Source organism: Pongo pygmaeus, chromosome 11 (genome assembly GCF_028885625.2).
Source record: "Pongo pygmaeus isolate AG05252 chromosome 11, NHGRI_mPonPyg2-v2.0_pri, whole genome shotgun sequence".
NCBI classification, from domain to species: domain Eukaryota; kingdom Metazoa; phylum Chordata; class Mammalia; order Primates; family Hominidae; genus Pongo; species Pongo pygmaeus.
Window position 1 is genome coordinate 107,461,701 of NC_072384.2, and position 15,168 is coordinate 107,476,868.

The window sequence follows — 15,168 nt, forward strand, 5'->3', positions numbered from 1 at the left end:
CCATCAGGAAAGCAGCTATGGTGCAAAATGTGTTATTGCCACGTAAATGCAATGTCCCAATGAAAAGCACCAGGGCATGTGCTGTGCATATCAAAGGAATAAAACCCATAATAGGAGAGTCAAGGGTCTACAAGCCTCCCTTTACTCCTCCATAATAAAACAATCAGGAAAATCCCATAATGCGTTTAGTCCATTCTATTTCCTACTTTATACTCTGATATCAAGAAGAATGGCTACAGAATAATTTGGTCCATTTAAGAAATAAGGTGGCACTATCCTTAAGATGTTAAAGATGCTGTCTTGTTATAAAGTATTTTTAATATCTGCACAAATTCTATTACCACTCATATCAAAATATAGGTATGTAATATTTTGCCAATTTTTTTTTTCTGAAGAAGACCAAAGCTGTCATTTAAGTTATGTCTTCAAATGTCTTGTTTCCTTTAAACTATATTTATAAAGTATGCCGAGAAAGAAAGACTTCAAGACTTTAATGTGTTTCCATAGCTAAAGGATTTAGTTGAGAAGGCAGGATGAGGGGCCGCAGGTGCCAGACATTGTGTAGAATTTGCACTTATGCTCCATTAATTGCCAGCATATCTTCCTCTCCCTTTTCCTCCTCTCCCCTCTGACTAAATCCCTCTGGAAAACAGCAGAGCAGCAGGCCCAGACTGGTACCCAGCAGCAACACCAGGAGCAGAAGTAGCCAATTACCCTCCAGAATACAAAGTGGGGTGGGGGTGGGGGGGGGGGGGGGAAATGATGCAGTTACCTAGCAACCAGAAAGAGCAGAAACAGCTGTGTAGCAGGCCCAGGCTGGTACCCAGAAGAAACAGGATAGCCAATTAGCACACTGTATTTAATGCTGATGTGGTTTCCTAGTAACAAGATGTACAAGTCTGTCTGTTGCATTTTCCCCCTCCCCTTCTCACATTTTCCTCAATCATGCACAGTATTACTATTTGCCCTAATTACTGTTTCTCCACTGCTTCCAGCGACCATTATTTTATCCCCAGAGAAATTGGAAGAACTCAGGAAAAATCTTCTGTAATGACAGTATTTAGTTTCAAATTCAGTTTAGTTGTAAGCCTTGATACACTAAATAACAACAAAGAATGAAAAAAACAAAAAGCTAGCAAATTGCCCTCTGCCCAAATTTTTAAGTAGCCTATGATACCTTTTCTAAACGCTAATATTTACATGCAAGTGCAACAAAAAAATTTAATACATACCGTCATTTTGCCACACATTACATTTTCAAATACGGTGAATCCTCTGTGTACTTGAATTTATTCATATTGATTTTCTCACATTCTCTCCTGAACACTAGGAACATAAAATGTCTTATTACCTATATCAAGGAAGGGGGATGTATCTTTTGTTGCTCTTTTTAAAATACCAATACTAGTTTAAACAGGCTCATGACCAATTGAGAATTCAATATGAGGGATCATTATTTCCTTTCTGCAACAGAAGTTCAGTACAGGTGAAGGATGTTGCATATCCCATAGTAAGGGGATTCCAAACACCATGTTATAAGTTCATAACCAAGCAACAAATTCCATGAGATGACATTAAACTACATAAACACACGAAATGAAGACAGAAACCTTTTAAACAGGACTACTGCACAGTTATTCTAAAATATTTCCTACCATATCTTGGTGCTCTTCTACACTCGAATATGTACCAGAGTCAAGCTTTTTCTTGGTTCTATTCACTAGGACACAGATAGAATTCTGCATTTTTTAGGGCATCTGCTAGACTCCTAGAATCACTCTCATTTAACATTGGCTTCAATATTAGAACAAACTATAGTCCTTATTACAAAACATCCCTGCTAGGAAAATAGCAAGGTCTCCAGAGAAAGGTATTCGATACCCTAAGACACCTAACTAGGCAATACTCTACCATGGAGGTCAAGTTCTTTCTCAACTAAGGATGGCTTCTGGTTTCCTGCCTGCAACAAAATGATTGATAGCTTTTACCATTTTTAGCTCACCTAGTGAAACAGATAAAACTATGATGGCCCAACAAAGTTGGGATTAAAACATCTTTTTATATTATTTGCCTGAAAACAATATGTACCACTTTACTGAATTCCATACACGTTATAGTAATGGAAACGGGATACATTTTAAAAGCAGAAACAACAAAATAAGCCTAAGTATATGTTTTATAATACCAGATGAGTAGTTTGGAATATAAAAGGAGTTTTAATCTGTAAATGTATTTTATTTTGCAAACAAAATAAAAGGGGTCTTACATGAATGCAGATAACTTTTGAAGGGAAGAAAAAAAAGACGTCAGTTGCAAAAAAAAAAAAAAAAAAGGGGGTATGCTAAGTAAGCTTGGTTTAGGACAAAGCTGGACTGAGGCTCCATAAGGAACCAGCAATGGGGCATTCTGATCTTTCCTCCCCTACAAGATTATGGGGTCCAATCCCGTGTCAGTCCCCAGCTCACCTAGCTCCATAAACGTACATGTTGAAGGAGAAGGTAGGGTGAACAGAAATATGGAACAAAGCATGCTAAGCTTATTCTCATTGCAGACATCCTTAAATAATTGAAGTGCTTTCACCTCCATTATATCACCACCCATTGGTGACTGAACATGGGGACATAGCAGGAATGAGAAGTAACTCCATCAGTGGTTGGCTGAATAACCAACACATTAAAAAGTCACCAACTTTTAATTATTTTAAGTGATCTTGCCTCGACCAACATTTAGCTTAATAACGTCATGTCAATACATTAACACATTGTTGAAAGGAAGCCACTTTTAGAAAATGTAGAAAATCCAGTAGCAGAGGAGGGGTAGATGGGACGGTGCTGGAATGAAGTGGGGGAATGCCATCCCAGTTCCCAACACTCCCCCATCATGTCTCCCTACCTGTTTACAGACTACTGAAATTCTATTAAGTTTCCCCTAATTGAAGGTTAAAAAACTAATAATAGAAGATTAAAGTGTTATACACCGGTGGATGGATGTATAATCCACCGACCACAACAGTCTACAGTGTACCAACCACAACAATCTACAGTGTATTGCTACCAGATCCTTTCTGCTGTGAAGGATAGAGGAAAGCTGCAGGGCAGAAAGTAACAGAGTACAGGAAGGGATCAGATATTAGGTACTTAGGTGGGGAATGCAGAAGAAAAAAACCCCATATTTTAGAAAACAAGTTTGGCCAGGGCTATCCAGTTTGCCTCCATCAGGGTGAAGACAAACAGAAACTGCCTGCCTGGAAAGGGTTAGGCGTTCTCCATTCAGTACCAGAGTCGTGCAGCAGAGCTTAGTGTCACCTGACACATTCTGCCCCTGGTGGACCAGATTCCCAAACAGCTGCATTTACTCATCAGAACTAATTTCCTTATAATGAAAGTTTGTTTCCTGATGATCCGTTATCAAGGTTTCAACTGTAATTTCTACTATATTCACGCTGAATATTTTTCAAAGAAAGACAGGTCATCTTACAATTATTTTTCATCTGTCCTTATATTTTAACTTTTTTAAAAAGAGGATCATTCAAAACAAACTTGTTTAAAAAAATTAACACATGAGTTTCTTAAACTCCATTTTTTTCTAATTCAAACACAATTACTACATTATTATTTCAACTTCAGGAAACATAGAAAATTCCTGCCTACCATCAATTCTTATAACGTCATCTTAGCCTTCACTCTTTACAAAGCTCCACATAGCTTTCCTTGAACCTTCCTATATTATATGTACAGGATAACCATGATCATGATGGTAATTAACACTTATATTATAATAGAAACAGCCTCTGTACATTATCGATTTATTAAAAGGAACAGTTTTTCTGAAAGTTTACACTTGGCCTTCTCAATGTCATTTTTTCATTTACACAGACTTCTCATGACCCTCTTCTTTTCTTCTCTATCAAACAGAACTCGCCCACCCTTGAAACCTTAGAATTTATAAAATTCTATTACTTTCACTGCCTTTTCTGAAATGAGATTCCTCTTTTCTCTTCTCCTTCCTCCCAGTTCCCCCACATCCCCCATCCAAGCTATATTCTCTTCTGAGATCAAGTTCCAAATATAATGATTTTATGAAACCATATTTCAGGCTTTTGTGTCAAAAAGCGAGGTCCTCGGCAATAATAGAGGGACTAGTGTATATACAGTGGGTGTTCAAAAATATTGTTTATGATGAAATACTCATTAATTTCATGTTTTTCTTTCTCCTCCATTCTTATTTTAGCATACTTATTTGCTTTGTGACTATCAATTATCCATTAAAAGGACATCTGGAATAGGCATCCCACAAAGCCTATATTTATTATCATAGTATAATGATAAAATAAATGTGCTTGCTGTGTATATGCTGAGTTTAAGCCATGCTTCCCAATATATGTTTACATTAATTTATCTTCATAAATGTTAGGAGTTATCACATTGCTAAATTATCATGTGGTAAAGTTTTAAGATTTTACTGAATCAGAAAATTCTCCCAGCGATTGTTTTTCACCATCTCATTTCATACCCTTTCTTTTCAAACTTCTCTTAAGCTCTTGAATATGCTAAATCCAAATTATCAAACCCTCCTATTCAGCTCTCTCCACCTTGTGAACTGAACATTTAACCCTTATTCTTGTTTCCATCCCATAATCAGGGTTTAATGAGTTTCTGCCTCAACACATGGATAAACTTCATTAGCAGCCATGTGTCTTGGCATATTAAAGGCCCTTTAATGTCTTAAAATTGCCCCATTTCAGTTGCTATTGTATAAATTCAAAGAATTCTTATCTATGGCACTAGGAGGTTGAAAGTGGTCGATGAACCCCCTACAGTTCCACACTGAGGTATTTAATTTTATCCTGCTGATATGCCTGACCTTGAATTAGGGCTTCTATTTATATAAATTACTATATTATCACATTGACATCATTTAAAAAGATGAACAGCATCAATAAACACTCTGTCCAGAAGGAGAGAAGCGACTTGTTATCTCCAAATCTTCCATGCTGCCTCTGACTGCTGATGCAAGCCCCTGCTTTCATTTACTGCCCCATCACCACACTTCAGCACTCCTTCCCAAATGGACCACCCTGTTCTCCTTTGCTGGTTGCTCCATGGTACAGTGCCTGACATCTATGGGCACTTAATATGTGTTCGCAGAAAGACTGAAAAACACATACAGTAAATAAGAACCAAAACAATCTACTGAGTAGGATGTAAGCCCACAGGTCAGGAGACATGGGTCCAATTTAATTTCTAACAATAGGGAGTTGTATAGCCTGAACCAAGTTACTTTTCTTTTTTTTTTTGGTCCTCAGTTTCTCCCATGTTGTGATAATACTGACCTTTCTTGTTTGATAGGGACAGAATATTAACATTTGTCATTTTAATGCGTGAACTGAGACTGGCATGTCTCTCTTTAACACTAACATTAAAAAAAATGAAAATAGTAACAACCATAAAATAGTAGCTTAATCAGTAACAATAACAGTCCTGGAAATGGAAGACCATTTCTTTGTAATTTCCTTGTACTGCTTCTCAGTCACCTGATGAGGCAGTATGTTTAAGGACCCTCCTAATTCTCACCTATTTAGAGAGGATATTTAGTTTTCATTGTCCATTTGCATTTAAACTATACGTCTTTAATTTCCTCTTAATAACGGGTTACTTTTAAAAAATTCATTTGACTTGTTTCCCCTTCATTAGTAAGCTCGAAAGTTAAGAGAGCTCCAACTGGAGCAATACTGTTTGGTGCAAATCCTTGCCCAACCATCTATGATGAGCTGTGTGACGCTGGGCAAATTACTTCTCTGGGTCTCATTTTCCTCATCTATAAAATAAGATGGTACCTATGTCATTGGGTTAGTATAAGGATTAAAAGGGTTAATATCTGTAAAACATTTAGAACAATGTCTGGGACATAGCAAGTGCTTTATATGTATTTGTTGAATAAGTAAAATAAACTGTATTTCAAATTTTAAAGGCCTTTCATTACAGGTGTGACATAACACTTCTGTTTGCCTTTTGAATGCTACACTGGTCTTTTTGTTTGTAGTATTTTTAGCCATCTTTTCATTTGAAAATAAACTATTTCCCTAAATTCTGATTAAACTTAGAGATTGTGCCACTTTCTGATTCAATAAGATGGGCCCCAAAGCAAATGTAAAATGCTAAGCAAATTGCACACTTGTATTACTTTTCCACCTGAAAAGCATCCTGTTATACTGTTCGGTACAAAATCTAGAGAATGCTTATCACCACCCATGGTTTAGGTGACAGCAACTTCAGTTTATAGAGAGAGTCCTCCAAGCAGCACATTCAGAGAACATGGCTTCTTCACATCTCCCTTCACTGCGACCAAGAATCAAAGATCTAATGACTGGCCGTTGTCCTGACTTTACCAATATGACTCACTCATAATAACATAAATGTGGTCGTGCCTTTATATGGATTTTCAAATTTGAAAAGTCTGTTCACTTAGCACAAAGCAGCATTTCAATGAAAGGTTTTTATCTCTTCTCAGAAGTAATTAAGAAGAAATGTAGAAAATACTTCCTTCTTTTTTTACGTAGAAACTATTAAGATTTTTTAAAAATTGATTTTTGCTGAAAATGAGCATAGTTGTTTTTTTTTTAACATTGGAAGTGAAGGTTACCTTTCATCAAAATATAAGGATTATTTAGCTGACTCAAGAAGATGAATACAACTATGATCATAATGGTAGAATGTGTGAGAAAGAAAAATATATGAAGACCAGAAAACAGAGTAGGAGAGACAGGTCTGCAATGACTTGGCTGCTAAGAACATTTTTACGCTCATGCCAACACTAGGTGCTCTTCCCAGTGAATAAACCATATGTCCATTTTTCTAAGTTTTTATTGTTTTGAGATGGTGTCTCGCTCTGTCACCCAGGCTGGAGTGCAGTGATGCAATCTCGGCTCACTGCAACCTCCGCCTCCCGGGGTCAAGCGATTCTCCTGCCTCAGCCTCCTGAGTAGCTGGGACTACAGGCACGCGCCACACGCCAAGCTAATTTTTGTATTTTCAGTAGAGACGGGTGTTGGTCAGGCTGGTCTTGAACTCCTGACATCAGGTGATCCACCCGCCTCAGCCTCCCAAAGTGCTAGGATTACAGGCGTGAGCTACCGCGCTTGGCCCTTATATCCATTTTTATATGCTTCCTTTCACTAAATCCTGCTACTTCATAATATTCCCTTTGTCCCATTCCTCGCCTCATCATCCTGCACCTCCAGCTCAGTACCCCCATCTCTAACTTTACTTCCTTGGACAACCTGCGTTTGTGCCCTAGCTACCAATGTGAACATCTGCTACCTTAAAAAATAGTAAATAAAAAAATCACCTCATTGCCTAATATCCTCCAGGGCAAAAATTTTGAAGGATTCAGCATCCTCAAAAAACAGCCACAAAAGGAAAAAAAATGCGTATCTTTTTCAGCTCAGTAAATTCTGTCTATATAAAGATTAAATGAATAACACCTTAAAAATTCTTCAATGCAAGCAAATCCATGTTACCAACATGTATTGTCTTCCTTTATGCATATGAGAGGAAGACACACACATTTCATTTTACTTCATTTCTTCACTGTATCTCCTTTGCAATGTATTACCATATAGAAGAGATATACCATATATCTGCAACTCTAGAGAACAAAATGCAAATACTTCTTTCTCTGGGATGGTATTCTTATCTCCCTCTTTTTCCTGTCCCAAAACACCTCCCCAGTTGGAAGATAAGAAATATTTTGACTGAATTAAAGTGAGTCCTGGGTTAAAATAGCTTGCCTGAATCCAACCAGAGCCCATTTTAAAAAAATCTTCATTTCCACATTTGGTCAGCAGCTCTCCCAACTCCAGTCCTTGTATCAGCAGCCTCTTTCCCAACCTGAATTCCCATCTCCATACACCTTTGCCCTCGAGCTTTTACCAGTCCATTTCCTTTATATGTTTGCACTTAATTTGATTCCATCCTTCATGCTGTTTTCATTATTCTTAGTTCATCTACGCCACATAAATTATCACCTTTGTTTTCAGTTCCCCATGTGCTCCAATTCACACCAATTCCAAATAAATACTTCTGATTCTCATCCATTTAATCCAAATTAATTCACATTCTCCCCACCCTCCACCCGTCTCTACCTCCCCTTTTATCTGTTTCTCTTTCTTGTAGCACGTACTTTCCGTGCATGTCTCTGAGGAAGGTTTTACAGGCAAAATGCTTCTGTGGATGCAAGGTAACTGCTTTCTATGTTGTGAGAGGAAAGCCATGATCTTTCTGCCTTATTGCCAACTTCTATGGGCCAGTGCTTGCATGTCTGGTTTATCTTCCACAACTTGTGTCCACAGGTGTCATCACCCCACATCCATTGATCAACCACCGGGAGCGAGAGGGAAAAAGCTTCTCGCCGTTTTGCGGTATTTAACTTTGGCTAACTGGCTTGTTTCTGGTTTACAAAGCTGTTTTTTCACTCAGTCATCACTAATATCAACAATAACAGTAATAGCTACAATCAACCCCACTACTATCTGTAATGAGTTCTTACTATCTATCAGGTATTTTGTTTTTTTTTTTAAGAAGTATTTTACAAGTATCTGCTCATTTAATATTCAAAACAATCTAGGAGGTAGACACAATTGTCCCTACTTTAGAAATGAGGAAACTGAGGTCATAAATCTAGGAAGCGACAGTGCGAGGACATAAACCCAAGTCCACCTGATCACAAGGCTCAGCTCTTAACTGCTCTGCAATACCGCTTTTCTAACAATGCCTGGTGCCTCCCTGAGTGAATTCCCAATAGGAGTCTTTCCACTTTAGTCCAACATGAAGCAAGTAGTTGCAGGTGCCAGGTAACATAATGAGCTCCACCTTGGTAATCACTCTGAGTAGACAATGCTCAAAAAAACCAAGCACCAAATAATGTATCAACCCTAACAGTCACCCTTCTGACATCTGTTGGAAAGAGAGGATAAGAAAGAAGAAAAAAATGCTCTGGACTCCCTAAAAAGAATCTCTGCTTTCCCAGAGCTGTCCAGCCTCCATGCTAAGCAGGATGTGCCCTTAGTGCCAATAATTCAGAAAGTGTCCATAATCATGAACTCCACAGCCCAAAGACAACACAACATTCTTGCCCTTTTCTGCCTTCTCTGGTTTCCTGGAGGGGCCAGGAGATGAGTCATGCACTCCAGCCTGGGAGCACTGCAATGTCTTTCCAATGTCTCGCCATTACTTTACTCATTGACTTTAGAAAGAAAGAAATATCAATAAAAACTACCTTCAGAACAATACCAAGGAAGCAAGAACTGACAATAGCATGAAGCATTAGCCTTGGTGTGTGTATGTGGAGTGGTGAACTGGAACCCAAATTCTGATGGGAAACCATGAGTGGGTCTCTATGCCTGAGCCACGGGATATAAACATTATGTTAGGAGACTGTCCCATGAACTAAGCAAGAGCCACACAGGAAATTAAGTTCAGAATTAGAGCAGTACAGGCCCAAGTCCTGGTGTGCAAGGAAGTAATGTCAGTCTTCATCCTCCCATGGGAATAACTCTAAGGTTCATAACATTGATTTCCTCTGTCATATATTATATATTCGAACTTCAGGAAAGTTCTTCTCTACTACACAAAAACAGTTCATGGACCTCCAGAACACTAGAATTGAAAGGGGCCTTAAGAGCCAGATTGTTCAACAGATGTGGAAAATGAGGCCTGGTGAGGTAAAGGAACAGGCTCAAGGTCACAGAGCTGGATAGTGGCAGAGTTAGAACTAAAGCCCAGGTTGTTGTGATTTTCCAGCCAACAATCTCTCCCCTGCACACTTCTTTGGCGGCACAGCCCAGAAGGCCCCCCAGAGCACCAAACACTTTTCCTAGCTCATATGCTATCACTGATTTCTCTCTAAGAACGCTTTTATACTTCCACTTACACCTTTGGGGATTTTCCCTATTCAGCTCGCAGTGTACAAACAGTATGCAAAAACCATACAGGTCCACTGTTGGAGACTCACTTAAAAACCACCAATCACAGTAATTGCTACTAGCATCCTAGTAGCCCAGGAAGAGACACCACCCCTAAGCTCCAATCTCAAAGCAGAGAACAAAGACCAGTTCCAAGGAAAATAAGAGTTTCACGCTTTTCTGTGTAAACCCCACTTTTCCAAATTATCCCATTGCTCAAAAGATCAGTATGACTGGAACTTAGGGATGCTGTCTCTTCCTGGGCTACTAGGATGCCCTGAGTAAAATACACAATCCCCATCCCTCCCCCACCCGCTCTTGCCACACACATAGCAATGTAATCACTTTAGCAACTTCTCAGTAACAAGCTCATTAAAAAGCAATTCTGCCATCTCTCCATAAAGCACGCGCCAGAGAACAATGCAAAAGAGGAGATGCCAATTAATTATAGAATGATCACATCTAATGAACTCTGAAACCCTCCTGCTGTTGGTGACTTTGATGAAAAATCAAGATGCTGGGAAAAGAGTGAATAGGGACACCCCAGCTACCCTGTTTAACTGTGAATGCTTTCAAATGCATCCTCAGCTCCCAGTGTTGATCAAAACTGTGGAGCTACACTCACAAAACAATGCAAAGTGTCAGGAAAGTGACAAGTGTCTGTGTCACAAACAGCTATGAGTCACTGCCAGGGCCCCCTTCAGCCATCCTCAGTATTGTATGATTCTATGCTGTGGTTGGCACTGTAGGGACAAACCCATGTCCTGTGCTTGGGACATCTTGAGATCTTAAGGTAACAAGGGAGTCATTCTTTGTCCCTACCTGGGGCCTCCCGCCTGTCTATCACCTCCTCATCAGCAGGGGTGCCACTCCTCAGAACAAAGAGGAGCCCTCCCACATGACGAGGCTACAGGAGGGAAAAGGAGAAGAAACCACGTGCGGCCAACTTGTACCACTACCTGTGTGAGTCCTCTGGTGGGCCTTTAAGTGGGAGCTTTTTGTATAAACTTTCCGGCACCCGTTAAACTGACAGCGGTGAACCCTCTTCTTGTTTTCGGGACATGCTTCAGCCCCTAGCCCTCCTTGGTCACTGTCGCTCTGTCCACTCTTAACGGCCCCCGCAGCCGTCACGGCTGCTGCAGCTGTTGCGACCCCTCCCACCTTTACGGAGCTGAGAGCAGCCTTCTTGGCCACCAGTTTCAACGTCACCGTGCCGTCCACGGCAGAGAGAGTTTGTGAGGTTTTGACCAGATGGCGGCTGAGCTCAGGGGACGATGGGGGAGTTAATGAGGTCACTGCGTTGAGCTGGGCCTGGTTGACGGCTGTGTAGCTGTCTAGAGAAGAGCTGGCCGGCTGGAGGCTGAGGCAGGTCTCAGATAGCAACTTGTCCCGAGAGAGCAAGATGTCCACTGCTGAGCTCTTCTCACAGATGGCCGCTTCCACCGGGAGCAGCAGGGGGTCTAAGCGACGGAAGCTTTCCTCAATGCACGGGGGAGGGGAAGCGTGGAGGAAACAGTCCAAGTCCTCACCAAAGGTCTCTGAGATCCTCCTGGGCTCCGTCTGTAGGTAGCGTTCCAATTCAAGGCATGTCTGCAAGAGGAAGAAGGAGGGAGGGAAACAGCCATCAGAGGCACAGAACACCATGAGGCCACACGTTGACAGGCAGAGGGGGAAGGTGCGGAGACAATGGTTTCATGGCTTGTATCAGAAATGCTTTAGTAGAAGGTCTGACCTTGTTATTTATTCTCTGAATACCTCTGAAAGGTTCGTAAGGGTCACATCAGATGATTTCAATTACTCTAGCTGAAGGAGAACAAGAGCCCCAGAAGGACTATCTCATACCTTCGAGATTCCAGAGAACATCAAATGATGATCTCTTGCCCCTCAATCCAATTCAGCAGGTAAGATGCTCCAATTTCCCCTCTAGAAATTATCATGCAAGCAAGAAGCAAATAGAAACAGATAAGGTTTTCATACTAAGACAAGACTTCCCAGAGTCCAACTTCATTATTCACAACAGACTTGAGCACATCACACAAGTAAGTCAGTTTTCCCACTTGCTCTGAAGAACAAGCCATGTTCACTCAAACTAAGAGGTGACCTCAGTAACAATCAAACAACAGCAAGCCCTGCCTTGGGGATGGATTCCATAACCAGCAGGAAAGAATACTGTTCTAAAGAATGTCTACCATAAAACTTTTGAGGTACAAGACAAAACCCTTGTTGTTTATAGCAAGTCATTTAAAATACAATGCTATATACTTTGTGGCAAGGGGCATAAATCCCATTTCAATGGTTTAGCATCTCTGACTACATGATAAAAATAAATTCAAACATAGCTATTTAGACCACTTAAAGATAGGACCCAATATATTTCAACATAAAATTTTCACCTGATAAAGAAACAGGGGAGAAGAACAAAAAAGTTTAGTTTCAACAAATCTTCATCCATGGCACTCTTAAGTTTTTGTAAGATGGGGGAGTGCTTTCATGGCAAAAGTCGATATTTAAGAAGTTTGTTCTAAAGCCCCCCTCACTCAAAAATCCTACAATTCCAGAATCTTGTATAAAACTATGTTGCTAACTTGCACTATCAGCTCAATTTGCTCTATCTTCTGGATTCAACAAAGACCCACTGATGGCAAATTTAAAATGTGACTAGCTCCAAATTTACTGCCCCCGTAAAGCTCCTATGTTTTCAACTGATGTTCTGATTCTAGGCGTTTATTCTATTAAGAATATATTTTAATGATATACCTAGTAGTGTTGTTATCTGTCAAGGATTTTATTTTGGTGACATTTCAAAAGACTGGTTTTTAATCACACTTCTGGTAAACCTCTGCATTACTGAATAAGAAAATCAGATTTTTAACTATGAATCAGCTTTGGGTCTCACTGTTGATTTTCAATGGTAAGAACTAATGAATGGTTCCAGTCTTCATTCAATACTTATGTCACAAGTGTTCATTCAACTACTGTGCTCACAGCAAGGTACAAGGCTTTGTATGTGGTAGAGGGAGAAGATATAGCAGTAGGTCCACATGATGCAGGTATAGAATAAACAACCACAAGCTAAAAATTACATAAATTCACATAGAAATGTGATACCAAAAAATAGTATAAAATGTGTTGATTAGTTCTTAGGGGCTGAGTGGACACCTAATTCTATACTCTATTAATGTAGTATTAATCAAGGAAGGCTTAGTGAAAAAGTAAGTTTTGATTCTGTTTTACTTATTGATTAAACAATAGCTCTGACTCAGTAGCTTCCTACCACTCTACGTTAGAAACCAGTATGATGACCTTCTCAGGTCTAGAAATATGAATTATCCTCACTCGCTTCTTTTCTGAACTCCACTTCTCAAAAATTTCCCCTTCCTTATTCCATCTCATTGCTAGAAATTATCACTTACATCTCTCCAATATTGAAGCCCTCAGTCTTGGCTCCATTCAATTCACTTCTGAATTATAAGATTCTACTCCTGAAACCTCCCTTAAATTTCTTCTTCCCTTTCTGAATCATCACCTACCAAGCACAGTGCCTGGCACCTAACAGGTACATAATGTCTGTCAAAGACAAAGCCCACTTTATACTATTACTTTGATCATTCTACCTCTTCCACTCTTCAAAAGCCATCTTTGAAACCCTACCCTGTACCATGCTGAGGGGGCAATTTTAGAAATGACCACTAATACATATCTCTGGCAATACAATTGCAATGCTGCTTGAGCTTTACCCAAAGAGCAGTACCAGATCTTTGAGATACAGATATGTTTTAGGTAAAAATCAGTATGCCTGGGCAACACAAGACCTGTCTCCACAAAAACTAAAAGAAAATTAGCCGGGCGCAGTGGCTTGTGCCTATTATCCCAGCTACTCAGATGGCTGAGGCGGGAGAATCACTTAAGCCCAGGAGTTCAAGGTTGCAGTGAGCTATGGTCGTACCACTGCACTCCAGCCCTCTGGGCAAGACAGCGAGACCCTGTTTCTACCAAAAAAAAAAATCAGCTGACTTATGGGGTATCAGATGTCCTTGAGGTAGTTCCCTGCCTCCTCTACAATGACTTTCACATACTCAATCATCACTGCCTGTGAAAAGAGTTTTTGTATGCCATTTCTTTACATACTATCCAGCTCAAAGACTGAAAAGTCACTAAGATATTGTGATTATTAGAAGGCTCAGATCTCTTCATATTCAGAGTTCTGCAGGGCTGAGATATTCTAAATACATTTACACACTCTTCTGGGGGGATTAAGTAACTTATCCAGTATGCCCTGGTGTGAATTGCAGGAGCACATGAGTCATATTTATGATCTAAAGATGAGAGACATCTGATCACTAAAATGTGGAAAAATCTGGACCACTTCAGAGTGGCTATAACTTGCAATCCTAATACAGGGCATTCTTATTCCTCCTGAAAATTGAAGAAGCATAAGTACCCATCGGGATGTGCTGGACAGTCCTGTCAAATCATTAGGAAATGATTGCTGTCTTAGGAAATATACTTCTTATATCTGCTGGAGATGAAGTTAAGGTAGAAGAGAAGATTTTGTCAATTGGAAACCCCAGTGAGGGGGTTAAAGACTTTTCTCATCAGGAGTATGGAGATTAAAATGTTAAGGATGAGGAGGATTCTAATATTAGATTATTTCCAAGCCAACGAGAACATTTACTTCCAACATTGTTTGTAAATGATTATGAGAACTCTCATGAGAAATGTCCATGACAGGCCGGGTGCAGTGGCTCACGCCTGTAATCCTAACACTTTGGGAGGTCGAGGCAGATGGATCAATTGAGGTCAGGAGTTTGAAACCACTCTGGCCAATATGATGAAACCCCATCTCTACTAAAAATACAAAAAATTAGCCAGGTGTGGTGGTGGGCACCTGTAATCCCAGCTACTCGGGAGGCTGAGGCAGAAGAATCACTTGAACCCGGGAGGTGGAGGTTGCAGTGAGCCAAGATTGCACCACTGCACTCCAGCCTGGGTGACAGAGCAAGATTCCGTGTCAAAAAAAAAAAATGCCAATGATGTTTGATGGGAATTGAGGTATTAGTATTTCCTCATGGATTTTAATATACACACACATACATATATAGAGAAATAAATGTGTATATGCATGTGTGAGTACACATACATATATTTCCTAACTCCATCCACTGAAAGAAGCTACAGGCAAAGATAACCCCAGGAGCAATGAGCAC

General features: G+C 40.0%; 1 protein-coding gene across 3 annotated transcripts in view; it reads right to left on the reverse strand.

Annotated features, from left to right (window-relative positions):
- KLF7 (KLF transcription factor 7) overlaps positions 1-15,168 on the reverse strand; it is a 163,217-nt gene that overhangs the window by 38,115 nt on the left and 109,934 nt on the right. For 2 of the 3 annotated variants that reach the window (XM_063647831.1, XM_054478879.2), the window contains one exon: positions 10,921-11,551. In XM_063647831.1, coding sequence (XP_063503901.1) covers positions 10,921-11,551 — 631 coding nt within the window. Of the gene's footprint in view, positions 1-10,917; positions 11,552-15,168 lie in introns of all 3 variants that reach the window. The other variant, XM_063647830.1, reaches the window with a different exon arrangement.